Source organism: Scleropages formosus, chromosome 9, assembly GCF_900964775.1.
Source record: "Scleropages formosus chromosome 9, fSclFor1.1, whole genome shotgun sequence".
Classification (NCBI taxonomy): Eukaryota; Metazoa; Chordata; class Actinopteri; order Osteoglossiformes; family Osteoglossidae; genus Scleropages; species Scleropages formosus.
This window is the reverse complement of record NC_041814.1, coordinates 13,834,253-13,848,515: the sequence shown is the minus strand read 5'-3', so window position 1 is coordinate 13,848,515 and position 14,263 is coordinate 13,834,253. Positions and strand designations below refer to the sequence as shown.

At 45.2% G+C, this 14,263-nt stretch overlaps 1 protein-coding gene across 3 annotated transcripts in view; it reads right to left on the bottom strand.

The window, feature by feature from the left end:
- ipo13b (importin 13b) overlaps positions 1–14,263 on the bottom strand; it is a 31,937-nt gene that overhangs the window by 17,465 nt on the left and 209 nt on the right. For 2 of the 3 annotated variants that reach the window (XM_029254623.1, XM_029254625.1), the window contains exons 1-3: positions 11,786–12,415; positions 3,249–3,374; positions 1,765–2,375 (exon numbers count right to left, since the gene is read on the bottom strand). In XM_029254623.1, coding sequence (XP_029110456.1) covers positions 1,765–2,375; positions 3,249–3,374; positions 11,786–11,854 — 806 coding nt within the window. In that variant the 5' untranslated portion in view covers positions 11,855–12,415. Of the gene's footprint in view, positions 1–1,764; positions 2,376–3,248; positions 3,375–11,785; positions 12,416–14,263 lie in introns of those variants that run through there. The other variant, XM_029254624.1, reaches the window with a different exon arrangement.

The window sequence follows — 14,263 nt, the reverse complement described above, 5'->3', positions numbered from 1 at the left end:
CAGCAGTGCGAGTTGCCACTGGATAATGCCTTGTTGTCCTCTGAAGGCCAGAGTCACAGGAAGTGATTACCTCCCAAGTCATAAAAAGAACTTAAATTTCTACCCTCCGATAAGGAGTACGTTTATTCATTTAGCTGACACTTTTCTCCAAAGTGACTTACAGTGTTGAGGTTACAATTATTTACCCATTTATACAGCTGGGTAATTTTACTGGAGCAATTTAGGGTAAGTATCTTGCTCAAGGGTACTACAGCCGGAGGTGAGGCTCAAACCTGCGACCTTTGGGTCCAAAGGCAGTCGCTCTAACCACTACGCTACCAGCTGTACAGTAAATTCTATAATCAAGCATGGAAAAATTAAAGAATGAGAAGACTAAGGTAGTGCAGATGAAAGGTGGTCCCTCATTTGTTTACTCCTTCTTAACATTTCCATTCAATTGTTCAGAATGTCTAAAAATGCCTCTTCCGGTTTCTGACCTGTAGCCCAGTATGGCGTGTGAATGGAAGGCTCTCCATTGGACAGCCTTATGGAGTCACAGTTATGGAGTCGATGGCCAAGTTGCTGTTTTAGGATATGTACAGGAGGATGTTGCCACCCTTGTCTGTCTCCCTGTGGGCAGGGGGAGGGGTGGATGAGCACTCGCCACGTCTGTACCAACCAGAGCGTAAGACATCGTTCCCTTGCACTGTCGCTATGGAAACAACGTCCAGCCTTGAAAGGCCTCCACCCTCCCAACTCGCTAGACGCCATCTCTCCTGCCAACCCATCCCCCTCCCATTCTACATCTTAACCTCTGTCACAAATCTCACCTCTTTCCCATTTGTGTTCCTGCCTTTGCTCTGTCTCTCTTGGTCTGTGACTGTGGACCTATTTCTGCCCTTCCATCCTCCCTGTGTCATCAAGCTTTTCCTTTCTGCCACATTGCCTCATCACCCCTTACTCTGCATCATTTAAGAGGGTGTGCATAAAGTATCTCAGATGTGTCTCCACCCCAACATGTTCATGTGTCAGAGATCAATACGCTGCTCAGATCTGAGTCACTAGCAGCTTTAAACCAGTTCTCTCCCGGCCCGAGAACGCTGGCAAAGGCTGGATTCTTCATATGCATTCACCATTATGTTTATTCATATATAAAGCAAGTGATGTAAGAGAATCATTAAAAAATATTAAAAACCCACAGAGTTAGAGGAGCATTATTTTGGTACATCATACACGGACCTGATGGAAGGGGTTAAAGTTATCTTTCAGTTACAGGAGGAGGGTGTCTCAGTCCAAATGAAACTCCAGCATTTTTCAACCAATCATCATCAGATAACAGCTCAGCAAGTAGTGAGCCAATGCAAATGATGACTGCGGTTCTCCATCGTAGTTCAGCGCAAAACGACGAACGCGTACGAAGGCCTGCCGCTAACAATGTGTAAGCACACTAAAATGATAACCACCTATAGTTCAGCCTATGTTTTGTTCCTTTAGAATGCTTAACTGATTTCAAATCACTGACTTTCAAATTTACTACAGTTACTTTGAAAATTGCCTTTTAAATTCAGTGTTATTTGACATCCATAACACTTTCGCATTGTCCGTAGCACTGCCAAGGTCTACACCTTCTCTTTTACTCTTTTATAACTGATATGAAGTTGAGTTATTTCAGTACTTCCACCAAAATTACCATGCAGCAGTTCTGAAGATTTCGGACATCTGCGAATACCTCATGATTATTTCTCCTTTGCGCCACAGTAGTGGGGATGGGACCGTGGATCTCACCTCTGGGAGTCAGGCTGAGAGATGGCATTGACGACAGCCTCCACAGCGGTATCAAAGAGCTCGGGGTCAGCCAACGCGCTGAAGCTATCCTGCACGAGGGCCTCGCTCTCGCTCAGTGGCACATCCAGGAGCACCCAGCTGGACAGGCACCTCAGCACTCGTGCCTTCACGGGGCCTGGCGAGTCGGGCTGCCGCAGCAGCTGTCGGAGCAGCGGCCACACTGAGGCCCACTCGGCACCCAGTGCTCCGCGCACCTGCCCCTTGCGGTACTGTGGTAGCCGGCTGGTCTGAAACTCCTCGGGCAGCACGGTGAGCAGCTCGAGCAGCGCCAAGCAGCGGGCACGCCCATCTGCCACGTTCCCCTCTTCCTGGAAGGCACGCACCATCTCAGCCACGGCCCCCGGCCACGCTTCTGGCATCATGTTGAGTGCCAGAGAGGCCAGGGCCACGCAGAGCCGTGTCAGAACCATTCTGGAGCCCGAAGCGAAGCAGGCAATCTGGGAGAAGAGCTGCGTCTTGAGGGAGTCATACTGCTCGGCAGGGATATCCCCCCAGTAGCGCGAGATCTTGGTGTGAAGAGCACTGGCACCAAAGTACTGGATCTCTGGAACCTTAGGAGACAGGGTGGAGACAACTTCAACGGCCATTTCCAGGTCCGAATTTAGCATGCTACATCTTGAGAGGATGACAACTAATCTGACAGGAGGTGAGAAAAAAATGAGTCATGCAAGATTAAGTCTGAAAGGGTTTTAAGGTACCTCTGTCCGGGTTTTAAGGCATCTACATCAATAGCTGGTGTAGTGAGCACTGAGGCTTATTTAAATGTCCCTGGTGTATTGCCAGCCAGTGCTTTGCACATTTCCTTGGCTAAAACTGAGAAAATGAGCACATCCCTCCCCATTAAACACCAAAGAAAAAGCACAAGACTCTCAGCAGCATCAGTATGCTTCCCAAAAAGTAACAAATAAATTACAATTAGTCCTGACATTAATAATCAGCTGTTAACTGGGAAATTTAGCAGTTGACATTTTTGCAGTATCAACAAAATATATGGAGATTAGGAAATAAAATATTTACAAGATTTACTGCAAAATATATCCTAAACATTTAAACTAGAAGAAATGCATCACACTGATAATCAGATTAAGGATATTGTCTGTCTGAAAAACAGACAGTCATAAGAGCAAAAAAAAAAATGAAAGTGCACTAAAGACCATTCGGTGCTCAATTAGCACAAAATATGTTAGAAAATTCAATCACTGAAAAAGCTAATGACTTCATGAGCTCCCCGAATCACTGAAACACATCCCAGGGCCATCGTGTTTAATCTTGGAGAAACAAATGAACGAACAGAAGTCATTCTTTATTATAGGTGAAAGAGACCCAATATTAGGACGCCAATAAAAAGTGTGGCAAAACAAAGCGAAAGAGGAGTAAGAGTGATCCGAGTCAGCACTGTGCCTTGTTTGGGCAGGGCAGCTCACCTTGTCTGGGCTAAGCAGAGCCCAGCAGAACTGCCATGCCTGTGGGGACACTTGGGCTTGCATGAGCCACTTCTGGGCAAGATTCTTGTTGTCGATATTAGGGTCATAGTAGAGCTGGTGCAGAGCCTGGGGGAAGCAAACAAAAGGGTAGGACATTAAGACAAACAGGGAGGTGCGGTGAAGAACAAAAACTGGCAGGAGTGAGAGGAAAAGACAAGGCGTCATCACAGGAAACTTCTCCAGCGAGGTAGTTGCATGCACTTCTGGCTTCATGTCACCAGAGTACATTATGTCATGTTCTGGCCTCCTCTTTAGGCTATTCAGTGCAGTCAGCAAACTGCAGAAAACAGACAGCTCGTCCCCTAGAGCGGTGGCAAACGGTGCAGATCCACAGACGCGGTAGTTGCTGTTCGGATAGGAAGACGCTGGAGGAGCTCATATAGTCTGACGACCACGCAAATGCACTTGTCTGTAGTACACCTACAGTGTGCGCAAGATGTGGATATTTCTACCAAGGATCTAAGCTTTACCAGTCAACTCTCACACCACATAAGGGTGCTCTCTAAATTAAATGCATAAAGAAATTGATCAGGGACTGACTTAAATACTGGATAAATCCTTGCACTCCATGTGTCATGACTCCCTTTAAAATGTGTCAGTTGTGTAAGAACAATTGGATTTACTGTACATTACTGCACTGTTTCATTTCACAGTGTCCTGCCATCACTAGAATACCAGACTGCAGCAATTGGAAGTGGAAGGAAGGAACCGATGGCTGAAGAACAACGAGTGTATGTGCGGACAGGCGGGCGGGCGGGCGTGCAAGTGTCTGATGGGGGGCATCGAGCAAGATCATCAGGCCCACAGAGTCGCCATCTGCTAAACCGCGCCAGGTGGCAGCTAAAGAGAAGCATTACTGAACTGTGGCTAATGAAGGGGATGTGCAGCCAGCACTCGGGCCATACATGCGCAGGTGCGACGACAAGAGCGAGACTGAATTCTGCCCTTTGTTCTCCTTCAGGAGCCAACAGTATATTTGCTCTCCGCCGAACATCCATCAACAGCCTCAGAGACAAAGCCATAAATCTAACGCCCATTTGCTCAGCACAGCGACGCGTCCCTCGGTGAATGTTTACTGCCGCATCCGGAGGCGTTGCAGGAAGTGCAGAACGCGGCGAGGCCAAAAACGGTCTGATGGTAACTTATGAGGAGACGCAGAGACCATAAATAAATCAATATAAAAGCCAGCCTCCCGAGTGCAGGGGAGCTGAAGGGAATCCAGCCTGTGCATCCCCTTCATTAGCCTAGTCATCTGGAGAAGGCCCTGGCTGCATAACTTTCGTGAAACAACTACCTTTGATACACAAGTGCATTCAGTTCCCATCACTTTATCAAAGTCTCATGTCAGTCACTTGTCTGATGCTTGAAAATAAAAATAAAGAACAATCCCAGACTGGTTTAGTAACAAAAACAACAACAATACTGACAGGTAACAGCCTTACACCACATGGAAACGTAAACCCGTAATGAGAAGAAACACGAGAATTCTGTGTGAGCGCAAGAGTCAATAAATGCTGCAGTCAGTTTTGCTGCAATATCAACAACAAAGGCGTCTGGGAAGTGAAGAGAAGCCTTACAGAAACTTCTCATCTTTGCCAGCAAAACTGAATCACGGTTTTCCAGTTCAAACTAGCCGCTGCCTGTAAAGAATGGGGAGCAACTCTGCATATTATGTGTATAGGCAATAGGTTTTTTTTTTTTTTTTTTAAAAAAAAAAAAAAAAATTTCGCCAAAGTGCAACTGTTATTCTGAGGCAGTTCCACACAACGATCCAGAATAATGTTCAGCTTAAACAACAGAAAGGCCATTTTTTCCCCCCATATACAATCCAAATCTGACTAACTGCTGACCAGTTGCGAGTCCCTGGGAATAGAAGATATAAAATGCTTATAATTCCTTTTTGAATAACTGCTTATGGTCATCATTTTGGCATTAAATATTCCTCTCCCCCCCCCATCTAATGCCAAGTGACCAACCTTTTCTAGTTAGAAATGAGCTTTAAACTCAATATGTGCTTCAAAACAAATACAGAAAATGATGAGAGCTACAATATTCATCCATCCATCCATCATACCCGTTAATAACTGCTCGTCCAATGCAAGGTCGGAGCAGTTGAGCGCATATCCCTGAAAACACAGGGCACGAAGCAGGGTACATCCTGGATGGGACACGGTCCATTGTAGGGCGACCGCACACATACACGCATTTAGGCAACTGAGTCACCAGCTGACGAAAAACACATTTTAGAAGGTGGAATGAAGCCAAAATAAATAAAATATAAAAACACATCTTGTTGAAAACTAAAAGGCAGTTAACGAGACCTCAACCAGACCTACACGCTGACGAGAAAGCTTTGGGGCAAACAGGTGCCAGATGAACACTTATTGACAGACTTTCATCAGATTAATAATGCTCGATGGTAATAAGCCTCAGCATAATGGAATATTTCTGATATCTTCCAGATAGAAGCGAGGGAGGAAGCATTATCAATTTTGCTGACATTTCTAAATATTAAAGCTGTCACAGATACGTCACTTTTTATAGATGCTGTGCTCATTAAACTTCACCAGTGTTTGAGGAAATAAATTGCTTTAAAAAAAAAAAAAAAAAAAAAGTTCTGCAAGACAAGGTAAAGGAGAAATTGGAAAACCTGAGAAGTCTGAGCCCATCAAAAGCACACTAGTGATTAAAAGTACCCACCCACCCAGAAAATAAACAGTAGGAGTGCTTTATTGCACTCCTCTGCAATCCTCACGAGGAACAAGACAATCACTTTTCTTTGGAGGCATACTAAAGAGACTAGAAATAATTTAATTGAGCATGATGCTATACAAAGGACAACTTGATATCGTGGTATCAAATCATGCCTTTCTTTTCATAAACAAAGGAACAAAAAAGCAATATAATAAGGAATATATCCACTGTACACTGCTGGGGGGGGGGGGCCCTTTGTCCAGAGAAACTCTAGCAACTCTAGTTGTACACTTGTGGGGAGGAACAAACTTGACAGAATACACACACACACACACACACACACACACACACACACACACACACACACACATTTTCAGAACCGCTTTGCTGGAAAGGTGTATAAAAGAGGGAAGAAGCCTGTGTATCTGCTGTGGAGGGGCGGACCACGGCTGTTGACTGTGCCAGCAGTCTGCGCAGAGGAAAAACAAACCTCGTGTTGCCAATAACGACCGAATCCAAGTAGATGCTGATGTAATTGGCAGAACAGGCCCTTGCCTGAGAATTATCACACCCCCTCAAAAAATAAGGGCCATGTCACATGATCACCATTAGCCTTCGCTGATCACAAACCAAACATGGAACACGATATTATGACAGCGGGAGTAATGGAGAAAAAATTTGGCATGATTAGCAGGAATACAGAGACACACTCCAAGTGAGTCCAGGTGGATCAACCATCACTCCGAGAGAAGATGCTACACTTCATCTCCGCTGCAGGTGGAGAAATACTGCAAGGCATACAGACAACAGTTTACACCGAGTTATTAACATAAGAGTACCACACACTGCTCGTGAATTCCGCAAAGCTGGTAGCGGAGCAGTTAGAGCTACTGCCTTTGGATGCAAATGTTGCAGGTTCGATCTCCACCTCCAGCTGCAGTACCCTTGAGCAAGGTACTTCCCCTAAAATTAGTCCAGTAAAATTACCCAGCTGTATAAATGGGTAAATAATTGTAACCTTAACATTAGAAGTCGTTTTGGAGAAAAGCACAGCTAAATGAATAAACGTAAGCAAACTAATGTTAAAATAAAGGAAAATAAAATTCCGTCCACAAGTATTTTTTTCCCCCAAAAGAGTTTAGGCAAAATAAGTGGGCTTTAACAATGTAAATGGCCAAATTTCTTGGGTAAACAGCTGGAATGCAAAAGAATAGGGCAAAGTAAAGTACTGGAAGCACTGCATCAATTATTTTTCTGATATATAAAAATAGTAGCACTGGGTTACAGGTAACAGGAATATGAAGCTAGTAGCTAGAAGCCAGATCTGTAGATCTATTTTTTTTTTTTTTTAAAAAATAGAACGTAACGAAAGTGAGGAGATGCAAAGTACACATGCAGACAAATGGGAAGTGTTACTGAAGTGTTATTTTTCTGGCAATCCTACGCAAATCAACAGAACCCCTGAGACCACTGACGGAAAAAGAAATAAAACCAAGAAGCACAAAACAAAAGTTAAGATGAAACTGCTGCCATGTCTCCAGTTTATTTTTAGCAGCGTCACGGCGGCTGTGAACAGAATACTGTGTTCTCCCTGGCACCGCCAGCGTCTGTGCCACCTCCCTCTCCTTCCCCCTCTTTTTCATCTTCCCATCTGACTGTGATCTATGAGTCTTTTGTCCCTGCGCTTCTTCCAAAACTACCAAGTTGCGCACTGAAACCTGCGGACAAGGCCTTCAGCTATGAGGGAGAGAGGAGAAGCGCTGGAACGGTGCCCAAATCAGTGTCCCGTTTGGTATAATCCCATATCCTACATGCGGCAAACTACGCGTTTACATTAAAGTCACATCTTTCCTTTCACCTGCAAAAAATAAGAAACTTACTGCCCATTTCTTAATTTACCCCCCTTTGAAATGGTAACCGATGTAAACAAGGTCGACTGGAGTTAATGTTCCCGACGTGGCTGCTCTTCTGTGCCACCAGCACCGTGGAGCCACTGTGACCACGGGAAGGAGGCTCAAGGAAGGAGCTGACAGCCCAGCTTTGCTTCTTCCACACTTTGTGGAGCGCGAGCGGTCACGTCTGATGGTTACATGGCACCGTGAACGACGGCATGCAGCGTAAACGCTGTAAATAGCGCTCAGCTTATCATCGTTCGGCATACGGCCATTCTTCATGCTCAGACACCAAACCTTCAGAGAAAGGGGAAGAGACAGGAAAACCCTGTTTTTAATGTCACATTAGGATGCCCTTCTCATGTTATTTCATTTAGACCTTTTGAAGGGATTGCTTTTAGATCATAATGCAAAGTGAGGCTGTGTCATGATGTCACACATGGAACAAAGCAGCCGTCTCACATTGATTACACTGGATGTTAATTACTCCTCACTCCAGCTCTCTACGCAGGGGGTGCGATCGGTCTGTGGTGCACCTGTGAAGGACGAACGTGAAGCCTCCATCTTCAAAGGAGCAACCACAGTTACTGCACGCAGCACACGTGACATAATGACTTAGACCCTTGTCCATCTACTCACTCATACCGCTTTTCTGTCACACGGTTTCAGGGATGGCGGGCGCCTGCTCTACCCACCCTACGGAGTCTCAATGCACTGTTGTTGCGCTGGAAAAAACAGCGTAACACATTGATGCCGGACAAAGAGCATTGTGCAGGATCGGGAACAGGGCACATGTGCGTGCACATACACACAAACACAGCCTGGCACTGGAACCCTCCTGCTCAGCACTCTAAACTAATGATATATCAGTTGTCTTCAGACCCCTGTCTGTATTACCAGTGCTGTTCTGCATTATCTGTCTGTAATGCTGTTGTATTTGAGAGTCTCATACGTGCATCAGATAGAACGTGCACGCGAACCCTACTTTTAGGGCTGAAACCAGAGGATTCAGGTATACATTTCTAGAAAAATCACTGATTCAGCTTCTCTCATACCTCAACGGAGACAAAGCCATCTTAATTAGGAACTGCTTTGGATTCAAATATGAGTGAAGAGATGATGCTTTAAATTTTCATGAGGACTAATATAATGACTACCACGGGACCTCTTCATACTAGAGTTCACCTGCATACAAGTAATGGTATATGGTACAGACAGCCAGCGACAGAATGAAAACTTACTATGTATTAGAATGAAAATCTACTTTCTCTGGTTGCTCACCCTCTGCCCTCCCAATTCCCCAAAGCTGCCAATTTTACTCTGCCCAATAATCACTTCACTTTTGAGACAATGCTATTTGTAGTATATTCTAACTTCCTTGATCCTGTTATGATGTAACCATTACTTCTGTATCCCTCCCACAGTTCCACTTCGACAGTCAGAGACACCAACCTTTGCTGTCCTCCTCTGTCCTTAAAGCTCCCAAATTCACTCTCACCAACCACCCCCCCCGAAAAAACCACCCGCCCTTCCTGAACAAGCGAGAACTGCATTTACTTGATTGCACAAGGAAGCCTGTCCTTGCAGCAGCGCAGCACATGCATGGCCAGCGAGACAAAGTCTCCAGCAACTCAGAACCTCACATCGCAGCAACATGGTAACTCGCACAGCTGTTCACGTGTTGCTATGTGCAATGCATTCCCTATCGGCAACGTCCCACAGGGGCCGTCAGGAACACGCCTGCTTAAAGAAACTCACACTCTCAATCAGTCGCAACATGAAAAGGCAACACTGCTCCTTATACACACTTATTTACCCCAGTAACAAGGTCCAAAATGAAAGATGTTCTCCAAGCAAATCTGACTGTGCTTTTGACTGAATGAAAGCCCAACCTTGGGAAGAATAGTGTAGCGCGCTGCGCTCTGGGTTCAGATGGGGCGAAGGAGGACACACGGACAGCGTTCATTATGACAGTTTCCCTGTGTGGCATCGTTTCGATAAATAACGCTCTTGGGCCGAGGACCCCTTTTCTTCAAGGACCTGCACCTTAAGCCAGCCATCCCAGCCTGCTTAGCACCACTCAGGGTTTCTCATTCTCTTCCCTTGACAAAACACACGTCACCCCCTTACATTCCCTGTAAGTCCCCCCAGTGGTTGAATACTTCATTCCATTTTCCCCACAATACAGCTATTTACAATAAACCCATTTCCCGCCCAAACTCCTGGTAACACGGGTCATTAGCAATGATAACTATGGAGCAAAAACGGTCTCCATCAACTCTCACATTCAGAAGGCACTGGCTGAGGTGAACTGTTAAAGCACTAATCCTTTCTACTATGTCTACATGTCAGTCCCTCTTATACAAAGGTAACCCAAACTCCGCAGACATGCTAAAAACTGTAGAGTGACAATATGCATTTTTGTCAAGAGACTGCTCATGCTTCTGCCTTCACAGCCTGTCTAAGCCTTGGAACCACTTGACGAATATTGATTACCACCAGTGATGCAACAGACCAAACAGCCAAGTGATCAAGCACGCAGTAACCTGGACTCACTCTGAAAAGTAAAACTACCTAAATGCTTTAAAATAGTAATCATTCCTAGCCATAACAATGTCAGGAAGGCAGGTTTTGGCAATATATGAAAGAATATCAATGATTTGAAAAAGAAAAGAGCTCTGCACAGGGTAGGCAGGCGCACAGGTGGGGGCAATGGCGCACAGTCATTCTGCAACAGAACAAGAACAGGATGCACCTTCTGGTGGACTGCAGCCCTGAAGCATAGGATGCCTGGCTCAGGTAGACATCGCTCTCTTATTCTGGCTACCACCGCCTTGCTCCTGCCCTCCAGAGACAAAAAGAACACCGCACTGTTGGCGTGGGACTTGGCGGATGCACTCCAGCCAAAAGGGCAGCTGCCTCTTCCATCAGCATTGGCAGGAATTCAGCATTATTTTTACAGTTTTTTTTTGGAGGAAACCCATGTTTTTTTTTTTTTTGGTTTTCTATTGACTTTTTTTCTTAACTCCAGCAACGGAGCAGCAGGCAACGACGGACTGGCTTTTCTGAAACAGTCCTGACTGCTACACATTTTCACCAGAAGCCCTACATACTCCTTAAGACATGTCAATTTAAAAGAGGTTTTTTTTTTTTTTTAAAAAATGTGAATGCTAGGACTGGAAACAAAGAGAAGGTTATGAGTTCATATTTTCATCTGAAGCAAAACCAGATGCCCACCTAAGCAGGCACATTTGTACTTTTGGATCCTAACGCAGGCTCCAGGTTGGAATCGGGACAGGGTACGGCGCGCACACCCACACAAAGAGCCAGACAAAAGCACTGCTTCAAAACGGCCACATCTGGCCATAACAAACGCTCAATCTCCGGATTATCCTCTGCTGTGAATAAGAGAGAGTGCGTTAATACAAATCCCAAGAACAACAGAGCTCATCATCTGGAATGTTCCTCGCCCAGGTTCGTCAAAATTATCCAAGAGACTAAATCACAGCTTCCGTTTGGACGGCGCATGCTTTCACAGGTGTGTCGGGGCCACACGCACCGCCACGTCCGCATCGCTTACACACACGACACGCTCCAACGGGATGCGTCTAGAGGAACCGCAGCAGCAGCAGCACTCACATCTGGAGGGGCAGGAAAAGGCATTATACTGAAGTGAACAGAAGTGAAGTATACGTACATTTGACATTGTGTAGAATGAAACGGACACCCTGGAGCAGGAGAGACCCCCAGCAGTGTTTGTGAGCACACCGATTGTGGGAGTACAGCACTGCCTTACAAAGGAAAGTCTATAGACTCAAAGGAAACACGTATGTAGTGGAACAGGGAGGGAGGGATGAATGAATGGATGGATGAATGGAGCAGGATTCTCACCTTCTCCACATTCTCCACGGTGAAGTCCAGGGACTCCGCACTCTGCGATATTCTGAATGTCGTATCCATGTCCACACTGCACGTGAACTCCCCGCGCGCGCGAGGACACGCGGACACACACTCACTCACTCTCTCTCTCTCTCACACAGACATACACACAACAAGGTAAGGCTGTCCGGCCCGCTCTCCCTGCTGCTCTGACACGGCGGTTCTCCACCCGCTTTCGAGCTGAACCGAACCGAACCGAGCTGTTCTGACTGTGACCCCCCCTCCCCGCCGCCTCCGCCAACGCGCGGCTGTTCGACTGTGTGCTCAGCTGCCTTCAGTTCAGTTCCTCTCGCCTTTCCCGGTTGTGTCAAATGTCCGCTCTGCTCTCTCCTCCTCCCGCTGTCAACCTCTCCTTCGCCGCTGACAGCCTGCTGAACCGCCGCACACGCAGACACACGCCCCGGCTGCCGGTTCTTCCTCAGTCAGAGCCTCTCAGTCCAGAGATGCACACGGCGTGGTTCCGACCATCATGAACCGCGTCACACGAGCATCCAGCCCCACCTTGCTCGCAGCGCCACACCGGCTTCTCGACAGCTCGACCGCGGCCAGCCCGGCTGATACAACGGCGACGGTCCGCACAGCCTGGGGTCCTGGCGAAAAAAGGCGGCCTTTCCATGCGCGGCGAAAAAACACAAACGCTGCCTTTTTTTACATTGTATCCCAAATTTCACTCTGCACTTATTTTTAACACGAGAATAAATGTATTTTTGTCGCTTCTCTGTTTCAATATTGATACATAGAAGGCTATAAAGTTAAAGTAAGTTTTTTTATTTTCATTATAAATTTTTGAGAAATTAAATTATATTTTATATAATGGAATAATAAAAGCTTTGACCCACGCTTAATCAGTTCTTTTAATAATATTTCTTCATTTATAGAAAGGCTTTCTAATAGTTTCTTTTTTGGGGCCATCGCGTTGCATTGTGGAGTTTGCAGTTTTTACGGTTATCCGAAATTGGACGTGAAAGTCTAACAGCGGCTCCTTGTGGATCTTAGGAAGTAAAATAAGCGGAAAATGCGAATACGTTAATTTACATTTTTGCATTTGAGAGGCTCAGTATCGTGTGTGTTCACCATCCATGTAGCAGAGCAATGTAACACACTCTCTGACTCACATTTACACACTAAAGATATTGGAACCCCTGATTCTAGTTCAGGCATTTATTCCACTTAATTTCAAAGAATTAAACAACATATTCTTCTATCAATCATAAGTAATTTAGGCTCACCGCACACTGACATATTTCACCGGGAGAAAACACCGGAATAGATTTAACTGAGATTGCGTAGGGAGCTGCTCTCATTTAGGTTGCTATAATAATTCAACATTTACTTGAAAATAATAATTGTATAATGTTTCACTCGCAATGTAAATCTTTACAAAAAGGATGATAAGCCACATGTTGCTTTGTGCATGAAAAGCACGGTGAATTTCCGCACATAAAATCCAATCACGAACAACAGGTTTCTCTGTAGGTGGTCTGTGTACAAGTGGCATCCAGGCAACAAAATTCAATTATAAAATGAAACACATATTGAACAAAGATGCGGAAACTTTGGTGGTAAATTCATTTCACAGCGTAGCTTTTCCCCTACATCTTTCCAAATAAATGATACACGAAATACAAAAAATGGGCACCAATTCATAAGCGTAACAAGGGGGACGTGTGTGTCCAGTGCTCAGCGAAGCCTCATTTGATGATTTACTACCAGCAATAATATGCGTGTATGAAATCCTTCAGTAGTATTGCTTTTTGTCCCCGGTACCTGACATGTTGTTACACCCCCAGCCTGGATAAAGGTGTCAGCTAAAGGGTTAATGATAACAACAGTGTGTCCAGTATGTCCAAGTGTCCGCTGTGCCTCCCCATTCCCGTCCGAAATGCTAATTCCGTTCTTATGCACAACCAGTGACGTAACAACTTGACCGACGTTGGGGGGGGGGGCGGGGTTTCAATATTAGCAAAAAATTCGCTAAGGAGTCATTCGGAAATTGTTGTGGAGGGTGGAGACACCTAGTCCTGCTTTAACGTTTGTGGGACATGTCTCCCCCTGTCGCGCCCATGACATGTATTAACTTGTTAATTATTCAATTCAGTTCAGTTCGGTTTATTTTTATGGAGTCCTTTTTTTCACCGGAGTGACGCGGAGCACCCAGAAAGATTGTAATGTTAACCAAGTTTCCTGAGAATAATGGGAAATTGCAAATTAATTATAATTTACAATTACAATTAACAGTAGAGTAAGGCAGCTGGCAACAGTGGGGAAGAAAACAAAAAAATCCCATCACAGCCAAAGGGAGAAAAATGAACCTCTGGGGTCCGAGTACAAGTGGCTGGCCACTCCTCCTCGGCATTCAAAATATGAATTATTATAATAATGTACTTTTCAAATTATATAAATTATTAGAAATTATACATAGAAATGAGT